Source organism: Pristiophorus japonicus, chromosome 9 (assembly GCF_044704955.1).
Source record: "Pristiophorus japonicus isolate sPriJap1 chromosome 9, sPriJap1.hap1, whole genome shotgun sequence".
Classification (NCBI taxonomy): domain Eukaryota; kingdom Metazoa; phylum Chordata; class Chondrichthyes; family Pristiophoridae; genus Pristiophorus; species Pristiophorus japonicus.
Window position 1 is genome coordinate 166,713,506 of NC_091985.1, and position 22,257 is coordinate 166,735,762.

Sequence of the window (22,257 nt, forward strand, 5' to 3'; positions counted from 1 at the left end):
GGAAGCTCCAGAGCCTGGGGCCTAGGCAGTTGAAAGCACGGCCACCAATGGCTGAGCGATTACAATCAGGGATGCCCAGGAGGGCAGAATTAGAGGAGCAAAGACATCTCGGGGGGGGGGGGGGGGGGGGTTGTGCGGTTGGAGGAGGTTACAGAAATAGGGAGGGGCAAAGCCATGAAGGGATTTGAAAATAAGGATGAGAATTTTGAAATCGAGGTCTTGCTTAACCGGGAGCCAGGGGTGATGGGTGAGCGGGACTTGGTGCGAGTTAGAATAAGGGCAGCCGAGTTTTACGTAGGTAGAATATGGGAGGCCGGCCAGGAGTACGTTGGAATAGTCAAGTCTCGAGGTAACAAAGACATGGATGAAGTCTTCAGCAGCAGATGAGCTGAGGCAAGGGCAGAGACGGGCGATGTTACGGAGGACCACGTTCAGGAAATTTAGTAGATTAGTCTGAAGTAAGTTTCAACTTGGTGTCAATGTCTAAATCTTCTCGTGATAATTATCAACAGCCCCCAATACAAGAAACAGTCAAACTACTGCAACAATGTTCTGTGCCTTACAAAAGGAGGCTAATGTCTCAATTTTACTCTTCCAGTAAAAGGTTTCATCCATAATATTTTGTTCCTGTACCCATAATGCTGAAACTCGACAAAACTCAATATTTTGCTCATCATAAATATTTCTTAAAACAAAAAAAGGTAAAATATAGGGCCCAACATTGCCCGAGCTGGTTTTTCGGTACACTGACCTGAAGCACACCGACTTTGCGCGCTGGAAAGGGCGGAAGAAAAAAGGGGCCCCATCCTAGCCGCTCTTCGGAGTCGTGGTGTGCAGACCGAAGGGGAGGAGGGCTCGGCGGAGCAACAGGCCAGCGCAGGAAACGCTGCCGGCAGCTGCGCGCATGCGCAGTGAAGTCTGCGCGCATGCTCCTGCCCTCCCAGCATGTCCTGTGGGCTGTGAGCACGACCCGATGCTCGCAGCCCCTATCCCCGGCCGAAGGGATGCCCGATCTCGTCTCACCCTATCCCCGACCGAGTGGCCTCCCGCACCGGCCGGCCCGCTGAGATCCCGGGCGAGGTAGGACTTCGGTTCTATTTTTTTATTTAGTGGTTGTGTGTGCTTGAGAGTTTTGTTTGGGGGGGGGGGGGGGGGGGGGGGGAGAGGAGGAGAGAAAGAGTGTTTTGTATACCAGCATCTCTCTCTCTCTCTGGCTAGCCCCCGCCTCCCCCCACCCCACCGTGTGACATCGCGGCCAGCAGTTCGCACTTCTCCGGTAGGATTTACTTCATTTTTTAGTATTTTAATTGTTTGAGCTTTTCCTTGCAATGTTTGGTGCTTGGTTGTTCAGGCCCTCTCCAGTTCCCTTCCCTGCCCTAATGTCTGCCGAATGTGCGCTGCTTTTTCTTCACTGCCCGCAAGGCTTTTCAGAGCTGGCCACATACGCTGACCTCAGTGGATTTGGAGTAAGTTTTAACTGGCCAAAGTGGCATAAATGGCCAAAACTGGCCTAAGTGTTTGGGAACACTCCCTTTTGAAAAAAAAACTGTCCCTAAAAAAAATTGTACCTAACTGTACTCTGGAGCCAATTTTGGGGGGAAAATGGCATTTTTTTAAACTTACGCCAGAAAAAACAACTTGCTCCCAAAAAATTGATGCAAATCATGGCCAAAATTGGGCCCTTAGTGACTATTACAGTGGAACATTCATAATCCACGCATTCTGCACTGCTGTTACCTGCCGCCCTGACTATCTGCCAGAACTTTCACAGGACGAAGCCTTATGAGAAACTCTGCCTCTGTGCTGTTTATATTTCATATTTTTCTTTGATGAATAAAATCCCGTTTCCTTCCGTTACTTGTATTGGACTTGACTTTATTCTTGTGCCTAGAATATTGCTATACCAAATGCGTGACCTGATTCTCAATTCTTCCCCAATTTCTATTATCCATTGGTTGGAAGGGGACTGAGCCTTTCTGTTATGGTATATAATCCACTGTAGATTTATTTTTAAATTTAGGGGGGTGGGGGGCTGAGAAATGAGACTTTTACTGTTTTTCTTTCCCACCTCCCCTTTTGCTGAGTCCCAGTTGCCGCACATGATTCTCGGGTGAGCAGATGTGACGAGTCATCCCGCTCCCAAAGCTTCTGTTGCTTTCAAATGGACCATCAGTGGGTGCACAAGAGCAGCCCAGAGCAATCATCTTTCATTTTTCCTCAATCCCTCCCCCTTTGCACTGGACTATCTAGCCTCTGCTTCGTGCTTTCTCATGGCAGTACAGCAGAGACTAGAGACCCAGTGTGTAGGGGTTCTATGACCTACCACTTCCTAGTTTGAAAGCTGACTACCCTAACTTGCCCAAGGGAGCATACACTGTCCAAACCCAATGCCCACTGAGGCTCCACATGTCTTCCTTCCCCCCACTAACTCCTGCCAGGGAATTGTCAGCTAGTAATTGAGTCACCCCCTCAATCTATGCACCTGAAAGTACCAAGCAGCCTGCAGTGTACCATGTAGGAACATAGGAACAAGAATAGGCTATTCAGCCCCTCGAGCCTGTTCCGACATTCACTTAGATCATGGCTGGTCTGTAACTCATTGCCTTTACTCCAAGTCAATCAACATAACAAAAAACAGATAATCTGGTCATTATCACATTGCTGTTTGTGAGAGTTTACTGGGCGCGAGTTGGCTGCCATGTTTCCCACATTACAACAGTGACTACACTCAAAGTACTTCATTGGCTGTAAAGCGCTTTGAGACGTCCTGTGGTCGTGAAAGGCGCTATATAAATTTTCAATTGACCCGCAGCCTCAACAGCTTTTTGGGGGGTCAGAGTTCGAGATTTATGTGAAGAAGTGCTTCCTGACATCACCGCCTGAATGGTCTTGCTCTAACTTTAAGGTTATGCATTATATCATGAATCTGCATTATGCCATGAATCAAAAAAGCATGCAAGAGGAGCCACTTTTCTTTAACCTCTTGGCCAGTGGCTTGAACAATTCCATCCCCTCCCTGTGAGGACATCTTTTCAATGTATCTGGCTCTCAGTCCTTCCTTCACAAACCCAATATCAGACAGCAGCTCCGCAAATTGTCTCTTCATGCTGGAAATCTCCTGCAGTGTGGAGAAACACAACAGAAAGCGATAAGAATCACTCGGACTTGTGGTGCTTTCACTACGTTCTTAAATAAAAGGGCTACCTACCTGTAGTATTCTTCCAGATAAGAAGTTTTGCCTGCAGTAATTGTACCCTGCTCGAGAGCTCTCCTTTAGGGCAACACTCCATCCCTAGATGGGTGGTTTAAATTAAAAGAAGTTAATACTTAAAAAAAAACATACACATAACATTCGTACCACACGAGTGTTGGGTAATGCCCACCTTCAACAAGAAAAGGCACCGCCACCCCCCCCTGACTTTCAATAGGGTCACCATCATCTTACTTAAGGCAGGATATACTGGCCTTGGAGGGGGTACAGAGACGATTCACTAGGCTGATTCCGGAGATGAGGGGGTTACCTTATGATGATAGATTGAGTAGACTGGGTCTTTACTCGTTGGAGTTCAGAAGGATGAGGGGTGATCTTATAGAAACATTTAAAATAATGAAAGGGATAGACAAGATAGAGGCAGAGAGGTTGTTTCCACTGGTAGGGGAGACTAGAACTAGGGGGCACAGCCTCAAAATACGGGGGAGCCAATTTAAAACCGAGTTGAGAAGGAATTTCTTCTCCCAGAGGGTTGTGAATCTGTGGAATTCTCTGCCCAAGGAAGCAGTTGAGGCTAGCTCATTGAATGTATTCAAATCACAGATAGATAGATTTTTAACCAATAAGGGAATTAAGGGTTATGGAGAGTGGGCGGGTAAGTGGAGCTGAGTCCACGGCTAGATCAGCCATGATCTTTTTGAATGGCGGAGCAGGCTCGAGGGGCTAGATGGCCTACTCCTGTTCCTAATTTTTATGTTCTTATGTTCTTATGTTCATCAGCATCCTAGGCGTCACCACAGATCAGAAACTGAATTAAGAACATAAGAAATAGGAGCAGGAGTAGGCCAATCAGCCCCTCGCGCCTGCTCTGCCATTCAGTAACATCATGGCTGATCTTCTACCTCAACTCCACTTTCCTGCACTATCCCCATATCTCTTGATTCCGTTAATATTCAAAAATCTATCGATCTCTGTCTTGAATATACTCAAAGACTGAGCCTCCACAGCCCTCTGGGGTAGAGAATTCCAAAGATTCACCACCCTCTGAATGAAGAAGTTTCTCCTTATCTCAGTCCTAAATGGCTGACCCCTTATTCTGAGAGTGTGATTCCTGGTTGTAGACTTCCCAGCCAGAGGAAACATCCTCCGTGCATCTATCCTGTCAAGCCCTGTAAGAATTTTGTGTGTTTCAATGAGATCACCTCTCATTCTTTTAAACTCGAGAGAATATAGGTCTAGTCTGTTCAATCTCTGCTCATAGGACAATCAGTCTGGTGAACATTCGTTGCACTCCCTCTATGGCAAGTATATCCTTGCTTAGGTAAGGAGACCAAAACTGTACACAGTACTCCAGGTGCGGTCTCACCACGATTGGACCAGCTACATCAACAACACGGCTACAGGAGCAGGGCAGAGGTTGGTGGTCACCTCCTGATGCTGCATCACCATCTACAAGGCTCAAGTCAGTACTTGCCACTGGCCTGGGTGGGTGCAGTCATAACAATACTCAAGAAGCTCAACACTATCTGGGACAGAGCAGTTCACGTGACTGGCAAATCTGTCACTGGACACAATGCCGACTCCTTCCGCCACAAGCACATTATGGTATTTGTGATTTACAGGCTGTATAGCAGCAACTCACCAAACATAGTTCAGACCTCCAGCACCAAAAAGGACATGAGCAGCTAGATCATGGCAACACCATCCCCTCCAGGTCACCTATCAATTTGATTTGGACATAGAACGTACTTCCTTCATCGTTGATGGGTATAAAACCCTGTCTAAAACCATTGTGGGAGCACCAGCAGCTGAAGGACTCAGTCCAAAGAGAAGGCCCATCACCACCATCTAAAGGTGCCAGTGAAATGCGGCTTTCCCTGCATTGTTCACATCCCCGGAGAACAAATAATAATTAAAAAATGACCAACCTACGGTGGGAAGAGGTGGGTTGTGAACATGAATGTTAGAGTTACTGCAGCATCTAATCCCCCCACACATCCACTTGGCACTGCCCAACGGAGATCGTGAACACACTATGTAGGGAACAATCTCGGTAGCAAATGCATCAATGTGTTGCATTGTCACAAGAGGCTGTGCAAAATAAATAAAACCAGCATTGAATAGTGGAGTTTATTGCCATTCCAAAGAAGTGTTGTGGGTTTGAAATTTGATTTTCTGGATTGATAATTTCTAATCCCCGCTGTCCTTTCATACAGTCATAAAGCACAGAAGGAGGCCATTCAACCCATTGTACCTGTGCCAGCTCTTTGAAAGAGCTATCCAATTAGCCCCACTCTTTCCCCATAACCCTGAAAATGTTCTCTGATCAAGTATATCGCCAATTCTCTTTTGAAAGCTAAGGGGAAGGTGGTGGACAAAAGACCAGATTGTTAGCCATAGGGAGCGACAATCTGTGGCCAGTTACCACAGGCTGTTCTGATACACTTGATGGGTCAAGATATTCCAGCAGGGCCCATCGAGCCCAAAGAAATAAGTTCAAGGTGTTCAGCAATCGATTAGACACAAACCTTTGCTCTTTACTGTGCACCCTGATAAATGTAATTTCTGATTTGCAAAGGAGAACTCCATCATTGGTAGAGATGAGCTATGGTGAGGACAATACAGCAGGAATGCTCAGCAGTCGGTGGTCTTACCTTGTACGCCTTGAAAAGAGCGAGATAGTCACTGTGTGCCACAGCAAATTCCAGCTTCTTCACGTTGGCTTCTTCTCTCTTGTCCCACGGAGAAACCTTTCAACGGCACAAACCATTTTATATAAAAGTATCTATTAACTAATAACTGCATTTGGTTAAAATACTTAAGGGGCCAAAATTGCCCTCCGACCGAAAGAGGGCGCACTCACTGTTTAATATTTTTCTCCGCCCCGATCCATGGGGGCAGAGAGTGGAGCGAAATTGAGCTCTTTAAATTTGTTTTCTTCTTCCGGGCGGTGTTTGGGGCGGAAGCCGGTGTAGAGCTGAGCGGACGTTGGTTGGTGCCATCAGCACCACGCTGATAAAATCAGCGCGACGCGAACGTCCCAGGTCACGCTGACGCGTACCGTCGCCCCTCCCCTTCAGTTAAAGGGGGAGGGCCACTGCGAACTCTGCAGCCACGTTAGTGGCACTCACTGGGCCGCCAGGGAGGGTTTCAGGCAGGCCAGCCGCCCGGCACCCAAGAGGGGCCGAACCTGTGGCCGCCATTGTCGGGCCGACCTCGGAGTCGGCAGACGATTAAAATAAAATGGCGGCCGCGGCAGTGCGCCCTCCCCTTTAAGAGCAGACGCACCACTTAGCCACAGGCAGCTTCCCAGAGAGAAAAGCTGTCGAGGGCACTGACCGGCAGCCACTCCGGTCCCGGGGAACAATTTCCCACGCGGGGCGGAAAGGGGGTCACTGCCGGTCGGTAAGGAATCGACGGGGCGGGTACACCGGCAGAGCGGGAATGTCCTCCGGCCCTCCCCAAAAAATGAGGGCGATGTCACGGTTATTGCCGACCCCACACCGACCGAGCGGTGAGTGCTTTCCGCACCATCACCGCCTCTTTAAAAAGGGGGCAATTCCGGTCCCTTAAAGTTGCAAGTATTTGTGTTCTTTTCTCGCGATTATATGTTTAACCGTATTTAATGCGAGTTAGCGTATGTCTGAAGGATTGATTTACTTACAAAGGGGGATTTAAAGGCCAAGCTAGCCGCAATGGTCAGAGCAGGATCAAGGCAACGGAAGATGGCGCCGAACAACATTAGTTTCCCAATGCGGACATCCACTGGCAAAAAGGCTAAGTGATACCCCAAGGGAGTGAGTGTTTCATCTGGTGTGAGGGCCCCCAGGTCTTGCAACCGATTCTTAGCTGCTTTCAAACCTTCTTCCACGGGTTGTTCGACCAGACGTGACAAAACAGACTCCAAATCATGATCTGCAAAAATGTCCAACACTTTGATCCTAGACACAAGAAAAAAAATATATAATTCAATAGCAAGATGAGGAGACCAAAATTGAACACAATATTCCAGGTGAGGCCTCACCAACGCCCTGTACAACTACAGTAAGACTTCCCTGCTCCTATACTCAAATCCCCTAGCCATGAAGGCCAACATACCATTTGCCTTCTTCACCGCCTGCTGAAACCGAGGAGACCAGATCTGGTTTGAGACTGCCTAAATTCAGTTCACGTTGGGACCTATATAGGCAGCAGAAACTGTACATACTATGTGTCAGCTGTGGCTCAGTTGGTAGCACTCTAAGTTAGAAGGTTGTGGGTTCAAGTCCCACTCCAGGTACTTGAGCACAAAATCTGGGTTAATGCTCCAGTGCAGTACTGAGGGAGTGCTGCACTGTCAGAGGTGCCGTCTTTCAGACGAGACGTTAAACCAAGGCCCCGTCTTCCCTCTTGGGTGGATGTAAAGATCCCATGACACTATCCTGAAAAAGAGCAAGGAAGTTGTCCTGGCCAACATTTATCGCTCAATCAACATCACAAAAAAAAAACATCAGATGATCAGGTCATTATCACATGATTTATGGGACCTAGCTGTATGCAAATCAGCTGCCGGGTTTCCTACGTTACAACACTTCAAAAGTACTTCAATGTATAGCGCTTTCAGACCCTGAGCTCATCAAAGACACACTAGAAATGCAAGTTCTTTCTTTTTACATTTTAACCGACTGCAAACTTGTTTTTCCAAAGTAAGTCGTTATTTTAGTGAACATGCAATTGTTGGGACGCCATGAATAGTTCTCCCAAACCTTAGACAAAGCTGTTCCAGTGGCACCCTCTTGATCTCGGGCAGCTGCAGCTCCTGGAGGTGGTGGCGGTAGCAGTGGCTGGTAAACAGGTGGAAGCAGATCCCAGAGGCCACACGCCCAGCTCGGCCCTTCCTCTGCTGGGCGTTGGCTCGCGACACCCACGTGTCCTCCAGGCTCTCCATCCCTTTACATGGGTCATACCTGCCGGTCAACAAGAACGTGGCAAATCAGACGAGGTTCATACTGCACTTCCAAACAATGTTAGGATTTTGAATGAGAGGCCCAAAGCAGATTTAAAATATCTCGTAACCCAAATGATGATGAATATATCATCAGGGGAGTGGGACTAATTGGACTGCTCTTTAAAGAGCCAGCACAGGCACGAGGGCCGAATGGCCTCCTGTGTGCTGCAAGGTTCTATGATTATATGAACATCAACTTTATTAACCTCCCAACTGTCCCTGACATATGGCTACACCACCTCCTTTTGTGTCCTCGCAACACTCCATACCGATGAATGTTAAACTGATTTCCATCCTCAGGGCTAACATCGCAGTTCTCTACTGCTACAACAATTTCCAGTTCCAGCATCTTATTACCAATGCTTCCAGCATTCATGTAGAAGTATCTTATTGGAGATTTGCCTAATTTCCTGTGTCCCAGTGTCTGCTTTTTCCTGGGCTCCGATACATATACATCTTTGGGCTTCTGTATCCACATCCACCTTTGACGACCTTCCTCGGGTGAGTACTGCCTGGAATCGGATTACTGCTCTGCCTTCCCCCTCTATCTAGTTAAAACCATTTCCAATTGCTGCCCCTATGTTCCTTACAAATCTTTCTTTCTAGTTGAATTAAGTGCAGATATCTCTCTTGTGCCAGTCCTATTTATTCATACTCCATACTCGCAATTATTTATGAAGGTTAGCATTGTTGTTTTCGTAGCACAAAAGGAGGCCATTCAGCCCATCCTGCCTGTGCCAGCTCTTTGAAAGAACTATCCAATTAGTCTCTCTCATCTGCTCTTCCCCCATAGCCCTGCAAAGTTTTCACCTTCAGTATTTATCTAATTCCCTTTTGACCATTACTACTGAACCTGCTGTGCATTCTGAGATTTATAACTTGCTATCGAAAAAAACTAAGTCTTTTCATCTCCCCTCTGGGTCTTTTGCCCTCAATTTCCTAGCCTCTCAGCTTCCCCTAACCAGAGAGCATCAGAATCCTTACAGGTCCCTGACATGATGAATTATTGTGTTGTGTCTGACACAAGTCCATTAGATTATTGATTAACACTACTCCAAACCAATCGCACGGATAACCCTTAATATAAGGTGGTCGTCTATGCCGGATTAAAGTGTTGCTGGTGAGATAAAAAGATGGCATCCGAATTCACAGTGCCCTTGTCTCCAATAATTCTTGAATTCTTTTTTTAAAAAACGATTCCCTACCTCTTTTCTTTCATTTTGCCGGAATCAATAACGTAAACAACATCATCAATGGTGACTGAAGTTTCAGCAATGTTGGTGGAGATGATGATCTTGGTCGTTCCCTCAGGAGGACGCAGGAAGACAGCTTGTTGCTCCTCACTGGACAGTGAAGAGTGCAGTGGATGGATAACACACCTGGAAGAGAAGGAGTCACTTTATTCATTGTGACGGGCGAGAGTCAATGAAGAGCATTTGTTGGCAACAGTTTGAAAATGGTAAAGTTATTTGAAATGTTTTGCTGTGAATTAATACCAGAACAGAGAAATTATAAAACAGTAGCACGAAGTTACATTTATTAGTCGTAAAAGTATAGTTTTAAAAGAGAACTAGTCTCCCTTGCCACACTAATCCTACTCAAAATGGTGTGTTTACTGGCCTCACCATTGTTGGTCTGAAACCAGTTGCTAGGAGATGCAACCCAGAGTGATTCTCTTGATTTTCTTTCTCCATGAGAGTGTGTTTGGACTCTGCATAGCAACTACGCATAACAATATGACTGAAAATAGAAAATTCAGCAAGTGGACTATCTCCGACCTACATCATACAGATCCTAGGCCCATATGCAAATTGCTTTTAAAAGCACATGCACATAGCTTTCACAGTCAAGTTAAATAAGAACACACTATAAAAAGTACAAAGGGAGGCTAGCTTAGGTGCAATAAAAGGAACAAAATGGAACTTCCACATTTCCTCCATTGCAAAGCTACCCCTCAGTTGCCTAATTTTGGTCAAACACTTGTTTTCTGTAGTAACTCTTAACTCTCTATTACACCCAAGTCCATCCAAGCTGTGAATACTGCTCCCATAACTGGAGAGACCCTTCTAGCAAACTTCTCACAACCCTGGATACAGGAAAAGGCTTGTGGCCCGATAGGTGATTTACCATTTACTTGTACTTCTTTCAATGTAGTATACTATATTCGCTGCTCACGATGCGGTCTCCTCTACACTGGGGAGACCGAGCGTAGATTGGGTGACTACTTTGCTGAACACCTCCGTTCAGTCCGTAAGCGTGACCTCGAGCTTCCGGTCGCCTGTCACTTTAATTCTCTGCTCCACTCCCACTCCGACATCTCCGTCCTCGGCCTCCTACACTGTTCCAATGAAGCTCAACCCAAGCTTGAGGAACAGGACCTCATCTTTCGTTTGGACACTTTACAGCCTTCTGGACTCAACATCGAGTTCAACAATTTCAGTCCGTAACCCCTGTCCATATTTGGCTCCCTTCCCCCTTCCCCCCCACCAGAGCCTGTTTCTTTCTTTTCTCTCCTTGTCTCCAATGCCAGTTGGTCATTATCCCACCATTCACACCCTACCTCGACTTATGTTTTTGTAACTCATGGCATTACCATTTGAATTTGGGCCATCATCATCATCTCTAATTTCTCTTGTATAAGGGCTGGCGCTGTTTCCTGCAGCTGTCGCGCTGCAAAGATCATGTCTGTTGTTTCCCCGTAGGGGACTAAATCCGCACTGTGACTCCGGGAGGAGCTCCTCAGCCACAGGGAGAAGACGGTTGAGGAAGACTCTAGCGACAGCTTTTTCAACCTTACAAAGGCCTTTGACACTGTCAACCGCAGGGTCTATGGAGCGTTCTCCGTTTCGGATGCCCCCAAAAGTTTGTCAACATCCTTCGCCTGCTCCACGACGACATGCAGGCCGTGATCCTTACCAACGGATCCAATCCACGTCCGGACCGGGGTCAAACAGGGCTGCGTCATCGCTCCAACCCTCTTCTCAATCTTCCTCGCTGCCATGCTCCACCTCACAGTTAACAAGCTCCCCGCTGGAGTGTAACTAAACTACAGAACCAGTGGGAAGCTGTTCAACCTTCGGCATCTCTAGGCCACGTCCAAAACCACCCCAACCTCTGTCGTCGAGCTACAGTACACAGACGATGCTTGCGTCTGCGCACATACAGAGGATGCACTCCAGGACATAGTCGACGTATTTACTGAGGCGTACGAAAGCATGGGCCTTACACTAAACATCTGTAAGACAAAGGTCCTCCACAAGCCTGTTCTCGCCGCACAGTACTGCCCCCATCATCAAAATTCACAGCGCAGCCCTGGACAATGTGGACCATTTCCCATACCTCGGGAGCCTCTTATCAACAAGTGCAGACATTGACGACGAGATCCAACACCGCCTCGGTGCGCCAGTGCAGTCTTCGGCCGTCTGAGGAAAAGAGTGTTCGAAGACTAGGCCCTCAAATCTACCACCAAGCTCATGGTCTACAGGGCTGTAGTGATACCCGCCCTCCTGTATGGTTCAGAGACACGGACCACGTACAGTAGACACCTCAAGTCGCTGGAGATATATCACCAACGATGTCTCCACAAGATCATACAAATCCCCTGGGAGGACAGGCGCACCAACATCAGCATCCGTGTCCAGGCTAACATTCCCAGCATTGAAGCACTGACCACACTTGTTCAGCTCTGCTGGGCAGGCCACATAGTTTGCATGCCAGACATGAGACTCCCAAAGCAAGTGCTCTATGCGGAGCTCCATCATGGCAAAGGTGGGCAGCGGGAACGTTACAAGGATAGTCTCAAAGCCTCTCTGATAAAGTGCGACATCTCCACTGACACCTGGGAGTCCCTGGCCAAAGACCGCCCTAAGTGGAGGAAGTGCATCCGGGAGGGCGCTGAGCACCTCGAGTCTCATCGCCGAGTGCATGCAGGAATCAAGCGTGGGCAGCAGAAGGAGGGTGCGGCAAACCAGTCCCACCCACCCTTTCCCTCAATGACTATCTGTCCCACATGTGACAGTCTGTGGCTCTTGTATTGGACTGTTCAGCCACCAAAGAACTCACTTCAGGAGTGGAAGCAAGTCTTCCTCGATTCCGAGAGACTGCCTATGATGATGATAATCTCTCCTGTCTTCCCCCCTGTCACAGACTTTCCCTTTTGTTCTTTCTTCCCCCCCCCTTTCAGTGCTGGTTAAGAATCTGTTCTTTCCGAACACTCTCCAGTTCTGACGAAGGGTCGTTGCCTGAAACGTTAACTCTGCTTCCTCTCCACAGATGCTGCCTGACCCACTGAGATTTCCAGCATTTTCTTTTTTTATTCCAGATTCCAGTGTCCGGCATATTTTGCTTTTGTATCTAGGTGATCTCTCCCTCTCCCCTCTAGCCTCTAGCCTCTGATCTCCATTTCCATCCTATTGGTTACTATTCCAAATTTACCATCCAGCATGCTCTTGCTCCTCCCTACATCTCAGCATTTAAATCAAGATTAATGACACAGCCTCTTAACTTCAAAACTGTGGAATCTTTGCTTCCTCTACAATCGGCAGGTTTTTAAAACCAAATCACTGCTATCTGATTAACCCAGTCTTTTTTTTTTAAATGTTGAACCCTTTCCCACCTTGGTAGTATCCTGCACTTACAGATTAGGTTTGGGACAAATGGCCCTGTTGTTCCTCCCCCCTCCAATGAGAATTTCAGCACAATATCAGATCATTGGACACATTCCAGTTATGGCATTGTGTAATCAGCTATTTGCAAATAAACAATAAAAAAGCTGTGAAGCTGGAGCATTTTAAGAGAGAAAATTTAACATTTACTAGCTCTCTGCACTGTTTAAATCGATTAAATGTATAGCACAGAGCGAGGCTACTGAGCCCATCATGTCCATGCCAACTCTCAGAGAGACATCTATTTTCCCTCCCTCCCCTTTTATTTTTCAAATATTCATTCATTTCCCTTTTAAAAGCTATTATGCACTCCGTTTCCACCATTATTCCTAACAACTCCCTATGCAAAAAACAATCCTGGTTTCTCCCTTCCTTCTTTCAGTGGGACCTGCAGCTATCGACTCGCTGACCAGTGGAAGGAGTTCGCCCTCTTTACATTATCAAAACTTAGTGAAAAAAGCCCCAGTTTCTCCAGTCCTTCCTCACAACTAAAGCCCCTCATACTTAGTTTCATCTTAGTGAATCCCTTGTGCATCGCTCTTCCTGACCTTGACATTCTTGTTAAAGTAGGGCACACAAAAGTGGCCCAAATAATGAGCCAAGCCTTGCTTTATTCCTTTGTTACAGACCTTTTGTCGCGCCTGTTGTTGAAGAAAGGGTTCGACTGAAGCTGCTCGTACAGCAACTTGATTTCTGCCAGACCAGGCAAGAATATTAAAACAGCACCTATTGGAATAATTACATTATTTACAAATTAAAAGAGCAACAGCCACATGAAACATGACTCTGTTATTCTCACACTTTGCGTTACCTTTGGAACTGCCGGGTAACCACAGAGACATGCATTTCTAAATTAAATTTTATTTTAAATCACTAAGTTTCCTTAATAAAAGGAAACAAGCTATCCATAGGACATACTACTAATCATCTCACTCAGGAGCAGAAGAACATAAGAATTAGGAACAGGAGTAGGCTATTTGGCCCCTCAAGCCTGCTACACCATTCAAGATCATGGCTGATCTTCTACCCCAGAAGGGAAGTTAAACCATTTCCTTATTTAATACACAACTTGGCAGGTCTTAAATTGTATTTGTAAAAATTCTGAGTAACATTTTGAATCATGGAGAGGCAGAAGACAGATAAGGAGAATTGATAGGTCACAGAGTGACCCACAAGGGCAGGCAGCTTATTCATAGCATTGTCATCATCATCATAGGCAGTCCCTCGAAATCGAGGAAGACTTGCTTCCACTCTAAAAGTGAGTTCTCAGATGGCTGACCAGTCCAATATGGGAATTACAGTCTCTATCACAAGTGGGGCAGACAGTGGTTGAAGGAAAGGGTGGGTGGGGAGTCTGGTTTGCCGCACGCTCCTTCCGCTGTCTGCGTTTGGTTTCTGCATGCTCTCGGCGACGAGACTCAAAGTGCTCAGCGCCCTCCCGGATGCTCTTCCTCCATTGTTTGCGGTCTTGGGCCAGGGATTCCCAGGTGCCGGTGGGGATATTGCACTTTACCAAGGAGGCTTTGAGGGTGTCCTTAAAACGTTTCCTCTGCCCATCTGGGGCTTGCTTGACGTGTAGGAGTTCCGAGTAGAGCGCTTGCTTTGGGAGTCTTGTGTCGGGCATACGGACGATGTGGCCCGCCCAACAGAGCTGGTCAAGTGTGGTCAGTGCTTCGATGCTGGGGACGTTGGCCTGAGCGAGAACACTGATGTAGGTGCGTCTATCCTCCCAGTGGATTTGCAGGATCTTGCGGATGCATCGCTGGTGGTACTTCTCCAGCGCTTTGAGATGTCTACTGTATATGGTTCACGTCTCAGCCATATAGGAGGGTGGGTATCACTACTGCCCTGTAGACCATAAGCTTGGTGTCAGATTTGAGGTCCTGGTCTTCAAACACTCTCTTCCTCAGGCGACCGAAGGCTGCGTTGGCACACTGGAGGCAGTGTTGGACCTAGTCATTGGTGTCTGCCCTTGCTGATAGTAGGCTCCTGAGTTATGGAAAATGGTCCACATTGTCCAAGGTTGCGCTGTGGATTTTGATAATGGGTGGGTGGGGGGCTGCTGTGTGGCGGGGTCAGGTTGGTGGAGGACCTTTGTCTTATGGATGTTTAGTGTAAGGCCTATGCTTTCGTACACCTTGGGGAAGGCGTTGACCATGGCTTGGAGTTCGTCCTCTGAGTATGCGCAGACGCAAGCGCCATCTGCGTACTGTAGTTTGATGACAGATGATGGGACAACCTTGGATCTAGTCTGGAGGAGGTGAAGGTTGAACAGGTTCCCATTGGTTCTATAGTTTAGTTCCACTCCAGCGGGGAGCTTGTTGAGAGTAAGATGGAGCATTGCAGCAAGGAAGATAGAGAAGAGCGTTGGTGTGATGATCCCAGTCCGAATGCGGAATGGGTCTGTGGTGGATCCGTTGATCAGGAGCACAGCTTGCATGTCATTGTGGAGCAGGCGGAGATGGTGACAAATTTTTGGGGCCAGCTGAAATGGAGGATGCTCCATAGTCCCTCACGGTTTACAGTGTCAAAGGCCTTTGTGAGGTCAAAGAAGGCCATGTACAAGGGTTTGTGCTGTTCCCTGCATTTCTCTTGCAGTTGTCGCGCGGTGAAGATCATGTCCGTTGTACCCGAGTGGATAGAATCCGCACTGTGACTCCGGGAGGAGCTCTTCAGCCATAGGGAGAAGACGATTGAGGAGGATCCTTGCGGTGACTTTCCCTGTGGCTGACAGCAGGGAGATTCCTCTGCAGTTACCGCAGTCGGACCTGTTCTCTTTTTTGAAGATGGTCGCGATTACGGCATCTCTGAGATCTTCCGGCATGCTCTCCTCCCTCCAGATAAGAGAGATGAGGGCATGCAATCGAGTCAATAGTGCATCTCCGCCATACTTTAGTGCCTCAGCGGGAATTCCATCTTCTAATGCCTTGTTGTTCTTGAGCTGACGGATGGCCTTTTCTACCTCGTGCAGGGCTGGGGTTTTGCTGAGATGGTGGTGGGTAGCATGCTGCGGGATGGAGTCGAGAACACTCGGGTCAAAAGCAGAGTCTCGGTTAAAGAGATCTTCGAAGTGTTCCTTCCAGTGGGTCCTGACTGCCTCGGTGTCCTTGATGAGTGTCTCCCCGTTCTTGAGAAAAATACAGCACAGGAGGTGGTCTTTGGGCCCATTGAGACTATGCCGGCTCTTTGAAAGAGCAATACAATTACTGCCACTCCCCCTGCTCTTTCCCAACAGCCCTGCAAGTTTTTCCTTTTTTGATTATATATTTAATTTCCTTGTTGAAAGTTATTATTGAATCTGGTTCCACCGCCTTTTCAGACCGTGCATTCCAGATCATAACAACTCGCTGCGTAAAAACATTTCTCTTCATCTCCCCACCAGTGGTTTTGCCATTTATCTGGAAGTAGAGGTCAACATTTAAGTGTTTAGCAGGGGTGGGGTGGGGTTGGTCAAGCTGACAGTGCACCGTGACATTTCACATTCTTACTTCAAGGATGTCCATCGCTACATGAACATAACATGAGAGGGGCGTGTGAGAGCGGTGGATGGTTATTGAGGGGAGAGCGGTGTGGGGGGAGCACAGAGGGCGAGCGTGGGGAGAGCACGGAGATCAGCGAGCGGGGGAGGGGGGCGGTGTCAAGGAGGGCGAGCGGAGGGGGTCGCAGAGTCAAGATGTCAGACGACTTGACATCAGGCACATGTTGGTCAATGGCTGCTTCATTGGCCTCTCTTAGAAATGACAGCTATAAAGAAGTAGATAGCAGCATGAATGAGGCTGCACTAACCTGGAGGGTAGTCATGTTTTCCATCCACTATCCACTCTAGTATAGCTTCTATTAAATCCAAGTTGATCTTATCCAGGTCCATACCATGCAGAGTCTTCAGTACTGACTTACCAACCCCTAAAAAGAGAAGAATCACACTTACTAAAACTGAACAAGATAGTGCAGTTACTGCCAGGAAAGGAACTTTTAATTATACTACTGCCACCTGCTGTGCTGTGCGTCCTGCACTGTATGTAAACCAGATACGCCAGAAACGCACATGTTTCCTCCCCACTCCTCCCAAGTGTTGATAGAGGCAGGTTCGGTATTATTTAAGAATAACGTGTAGTTGACGCCGATTCACTGACTTCCCTCAAGCGAGAGCTGGACCTGTGTCTGGCTGGGGTGGACATCACTTCATACAAGGGATGGGTACTGCATGGCATTATCAGAGTCAGCGTGAGCTCCTGGACTAGTTTCCATTGCTTAATGGGGTCGGAGAGGAATTTCCAAAATTTCCCCCCCAAAATTGGCCAGGGTTTCTAATCTGGTATTTCACCTCTCGCAGGAGATGATATGGTTTTGGGTGGGATGTGGAGATATATATACACAAGACATCGCAGTTGTGTGGGAGAGGTTGGATAGACCAGAGGATCTTTACCTGTCCGTATGATGGGAACGGCGAATAGTAGAATAAAATTGACCTGCAAATGTCATTATAAAGTAGGAAAGAGTAGAAAGTATCATGGTGGAGTAGGCATGTGGTTCCCTGCATGGCCACTTTTGAAGGAGCCAAGAGCTGGTAAAAATCTAAAATGATTTTTGTGTTTGTGGAGTGATATTATCAAGATTTCGGAACACAGGTGTTGTTTCAGGAACACTCACTTTGGAAAGGGACCTCTCAAATCCACCACAAATACACTTTGTTCAATTTATTAAGTAATGAGACATTTAAAGATACAAAGCAGAAAGTAATTTCCAGAATGCCTGTTTATGAAACATATACTGTTGATTAAAAGCGAGTCCATTATGAAGTTTGGTCGGTTTTTCAATATTGGAAAGCACCAAATAATAACCCTTCTAACAGTATAGAGAGCGGATAAACAAAGGCTAAGACAGTGCTACAAGACTGTACAACACTTTGGGGTTTGGATGACATTGTGAAGTACAACAGATTAATAGATTTAAACAGCCATCAAAACCTTGAGACAAGGCCTGTTCAGGATGGAATATAGATATAGGTGGGGCAAGAGCTTGAGGGAATTGGGACAAGGATTTTATAGTACGTACATATAAAGTTGGCATTTCTGGGGCAGCCCAAGATTCTATTATTTTTCTCATTCACATGTTGCCCCTTTGCGACATTATTAATAGGCATGTATATATACTGTTCTATCTATCAACCACTGGAACCCTCAGCTCCATGCCTGGAATATTAGGTCCTTCATTGAAACACCTGTGAACTCATCTCTTTTTGGCGTGGAAGCAAGTCATCCTCGATACGAGGGCCCTTTTGAGGGAGAGGCTATCTCAGTGTTGTCAGACATCAAGTCATGGATGAAACAAAAAAGAAAATGCTGGAAACACTCAACAGGTCAGGTAGCATCTGTGTAAAGAACAGATGAGTTCATATTTCAGGTGTCAGGTGTGGACTCTTGGTCATGGATAGACCAGAACTTCCTCCAGCTGAACATTGGGAAGGCTAAAGTCATCTATTCAGCTCCTGCCAAAAACTTTGCACCTTGCCTTTCTCGGATTCTGTTCTCTTCCCTGGCTGTACACCAAATTTCATGAGTGGCTTAATCTGTTCAGATGCTTGGTTCCTTTCAAACCCTCTATGTTGGCTTTGATCCTGAGCCAAGTCTCAAACCTGCACATCCTACCCGAACACACTCATCAGCTTTCTGCTGTACACAAACTCCAACTCATCCAAATCTCCATATTCTGCCCCTAGTCCCACTCACCCATCAGTCACTGGCCCTCAGTGCATTACAGGCAAAATCTTTGGGCCCAAATTTCCCTAACCTCTTTTTCTGGCACCCTCACTCGAGCTGTGTTGCTTTTGTCCGCCTCCAAGCGCGACAAAAAAAGACCTCCGTATTTTGGCCGCTCCCCAGCTTCTCCTCCATCGTGGCGCAGCGTGGCCCAATGGATTGGGGGTGGAGCCAGGTCCCGGTGCTGAAAACATTGTCGGGACCTCTGCACATGTGTGCTAGAGTCTGCGCGCATGTACAGTAGCTCCTGGCAGGCCGTTTCTGCAAACGTGCTGCAGGCTGTGTGGGGGGGGCCCAAAGCATGCCGTCCCTAGCCCTGGCCGAGTGGGCTCCCTCATCGGTGGCCCGCTGTGTTCCCGAAGGTAGGACTTCTATTTTTTATTTGTTATTTACTGATTGGTTTTGGTGCTTTAGGTGCAGGGTTCCTTCTATTTTTTTGTGTGTTATTTATTGATTGCTTATTACTTTGGTCTTGGTGCTTTAGGGGCAGGGTCCCTCCTATTTTATTTGTTAATTAATTGCTTATTACTTTTTGTGCTTTGTTTGGTGCTTATTGGTGCTTTAAATGTAGTTACTTGCGCCGATTCCTTAACTGTAAGGTCTTTCTGTGCGGATAAAAGTGCTATCACTCGCCACTCTGATAATTATGCCTTTGGATTGGAAAATTGCAAATGTCACTATTATTTAAGAAGGGAGGGAGAAACTGGGTAAATACAGACCTGTCAGTTTAACATCAATTGTGGGGATGTTACTGGAAACCATGGTCAGGGACAGAGTGACTGAGCACTTGGATAAATATCAGTTGGTCAAAGAGAGTCAACATGGATTTGTCATCTCTAACTAATTTAGCTGAACTTTTTGAGGAGGTCCTTAACATGCTGGATAGGGGAGTGTGTCTGCACAAGAGACTATTAGCAAAAATGAGGGTGCACAAAATTGGAGGTAACCTTGTGCCATGGGTCGGTAACTGGTTGGGAGATAGGAGAGAGAGTAAACTAAATTGCTCCAGGTTACTGGACACACCGGAGAGTGACCGAGGACTTCTGGTGGGTAGTTCACCGAAACAACAGCACAGTCTGCAGCAGCAATATGGAGATCTAAATGCATCTTGGGACACATAGCAAGAGGAATTCCAGAAGGCGAGGAGCATGGACACGGCAGATATCGTCTCAACAGGAATGCTGTGTACAAATCTATTAACATAGAAACATCGAAAATAGGTGCAGGAGTAGGCCATTCGGCCCTTCAAGTCTGCACCACCATTCAATAAGATCATGGCTGATCATTCACCTCGGTACCCCTTTCCTGCTTTCTCTCCATATCCCTTGATCCCTTTAGCCGCAAGGGCCATATCTAACTCCCTCTTGAATATATCTAACGAACTTGCATCAACAACTCTCTGCGGTAGAGAATTTCACAGGTTAACAACTCTGAGTGAAGAAGTTTCTCCTCATCGCGGTCCTAAATGGCTTACCCCTTATCCTTAGACTGTGACCCCTGGTTTTGGACTTCCCCAGTATCGAGAACATTCTTCCTGCCTCTAACCGTCCAATCCCATCAAAGTTTTATATGTTGCTATGAGATCCCTTCTCATTCTTCTAAACTTCAGTGAATACAGGCCCAGTTGATCCAGTCTCTCCTCATATGTCAGCCCAGCCATCCCGGGAATCAGTCTGGTGAACCTTCGCAGCACTCCTTCAATAGCATGAACATCTTTCCACAGATTAGGAGACCAAAACTGAACACAATATTCAAGGTGTGGTCTCACTAAGGCCCTGTACAACTGCAGTAAGACCTCCCTGCTCCTATACTCAAATACCCTCGCTATGAAGGCCGACATACCATTTGCCTTCTCCACCACCTGCTGTACCTGCATGCCAACTTTCAATGACTGATGTACCATAACACCCAGGTCTCGTTGCACCTCCCCTTTTCCTAACCTGTCGCCATTCAGATAATATTCTGTCTTCCTGTTTTTGCCACCAAAGTGGATAACCTCACATTTATCCACATTATACTGCACCTGCCATGCATTTGCCCACTCACCTAACCTTGCAGTCACCCTGCAGCCTCTTAGCATCCTCCCCACAGCTCACACCGCCAACCAGCTTAGTATCATCTGCAAACTTGGAGATATTACACTCAATTCCTTCATCTAAATCGTTAATGTATATTGTAAATAGCTGGGGTCCCAGCACTGAGCCCTGCGGCACTCCACTAGTCACTGCCTGCCATTCTGAAAAGGACCTGTTTATCTCGACTCTCTGCTTCCTGTCTGCCAACCAGTTCTCTATCCACGTCAAACATTACCCCCTATACCATGTGCTTTGATTTTGCAAACCAATCTCTTGTGTGGGATTTTGTCAAAAGCCTTTTGAAAGTCCAAATACACCACATCCACTGGTTCTCCCTTATCCACTCAGCTACATCCTCAAAAAATTCTGGAAGATTTGTCAAGCATGATTTCCCTTTCATAAATCCATGCTGACTTGAACCGATCCAGTCACTGCTTTCCAAATGCGCTGCTATTTCATCTTTAATAATTGATTCCAACATTTTCCCCACTACCGATGTCAGGCTAACCGGTCTATAATTCCCCGTTTTCTCTCTCCCTCCTTTTTTAAAAAGTGGCGTTACATTAGCAACCTCCAGTCCATAGGAACTGATCCAGAGTTGATAGACTGTTGGAAAATGATCACCAATGCATCCACTATTTCTAGGGCCACTTCCTTAAGTACTCTGGGATGCAGACTATCAGGCCCTGGGGATTTATCAGCCTTCAATCCCATCAATTTCCCGAACACAATTTCCTGACTAATAAGGATTTCCTTCAGTTCCTCCTTCTCGCTAGACCCTCGGTCCCCTAGTATTTCTGGAAGGTTATTTGTGTCTTCCTTCGTGAAAACAGAACCAAAGTATTTGTTCAATTGGTCTGCCATTTCCTTGTTCCCCATTATAAATTCACCTGATTCTGACTGCAAGGGACCTACATTTGTCTTCACGAATCTTTTTCTTTTCACAGAAGCTTTTGCAGTCAGTTTTTATGTTCCCAGCAAGCTTCCTCTCATACTCTATTTCCCCCCTCCTAATTAAACCCTTTGTCCTCCTCTGCTGAATTCTAAATTTCTCCCAGTCCCTGCTTTTTCTGGCCAATTTATATGCTTCTTCCTTGGATTTAATACTATCCCTAATTTCCCTTGTTAGCCACGGTTGAGCCACCTTCCCCATTTTATTTTTACTCCAGTCAGGGATGTACAATTGTTGAAGTTCATCCATGTGATCTTTAAATGTCTGCCATTGCCTATCCACCCTCAACCCTTTAAATATCATTCGCCAGTCTATTCTAGCCAATTCACGTCTCATACCATCGAAGTTGCCTTTCCTTAAGTTCAGGACCCTAGTCTCTGAATTAAGTGTCGCTCTCCACCTTAATAAAGAATTCTACCATATTATGGTCACTCTTTCCCAAGGGGCCTTGCACAACAAGATTGCTAATTAGTCCTTTCTCATTACACATCACCCAGTCTAGGATGGCCAGCCCTCCCGTTGGTTCCTCGACATATTGGTCGAGAAAACCATCCCTAATGCACTCCAGGAAATCCTCCTCCACCGTATTGCTACCAGTTTGGTTAGCCC

General features: G+C 46.7%; 1 protein-coding gene across 2 annotated transcripts in view; it reads right to left on the reverse strand.

Moving 5' to 3' along the window:
- The window catches only part of dhx57 (DEAH (Asp-Glu-Ala-Asp/His) box polypeptide 57), a 96,214-nt gene that overhangs the window by 15,150 nt on the left and 58,807 nt on the right, over window positions 1-22,257 (reverse strand). For both annotated transcript variants that reach the window (XM_070890076.1, XM_070890075.1), the window contains 8 exons: window positions 16,649-16,765; window positions 13,492-13,588; window positions 9,404-9,577; window positions 7,957-8,157; window positions 6,876-7,152; window positions 5,866-5,961; window positions 3,209-3,292; window positions 2,981-3,118 (listed from right to left, as the gene is read on the reverse strand). In XM_070890076.1, the coding sequence (XP_070746177.1) occupies window positions 2,981-3,118; window positions 3,209-3,292; window positions 5,866-5,961; window positions 6,876-7,152; window positions 7,957-8,157; window positions 9,404-9,577; window positions 13,492-13,588; window positions 16,649-16,765 (1,184 nt within the window). The remainder of the gene's footprint in view (window positions 1-2,980; window positions 3,119-3,208; window positions 3,293-5,865; window positions 5,962-6,875; window positions 7,153-7,956; window positions 8,158-9,403; window positions 9,578-13,491; window positions 13,589-16,648; window positions 16,766-22,257) is intronic.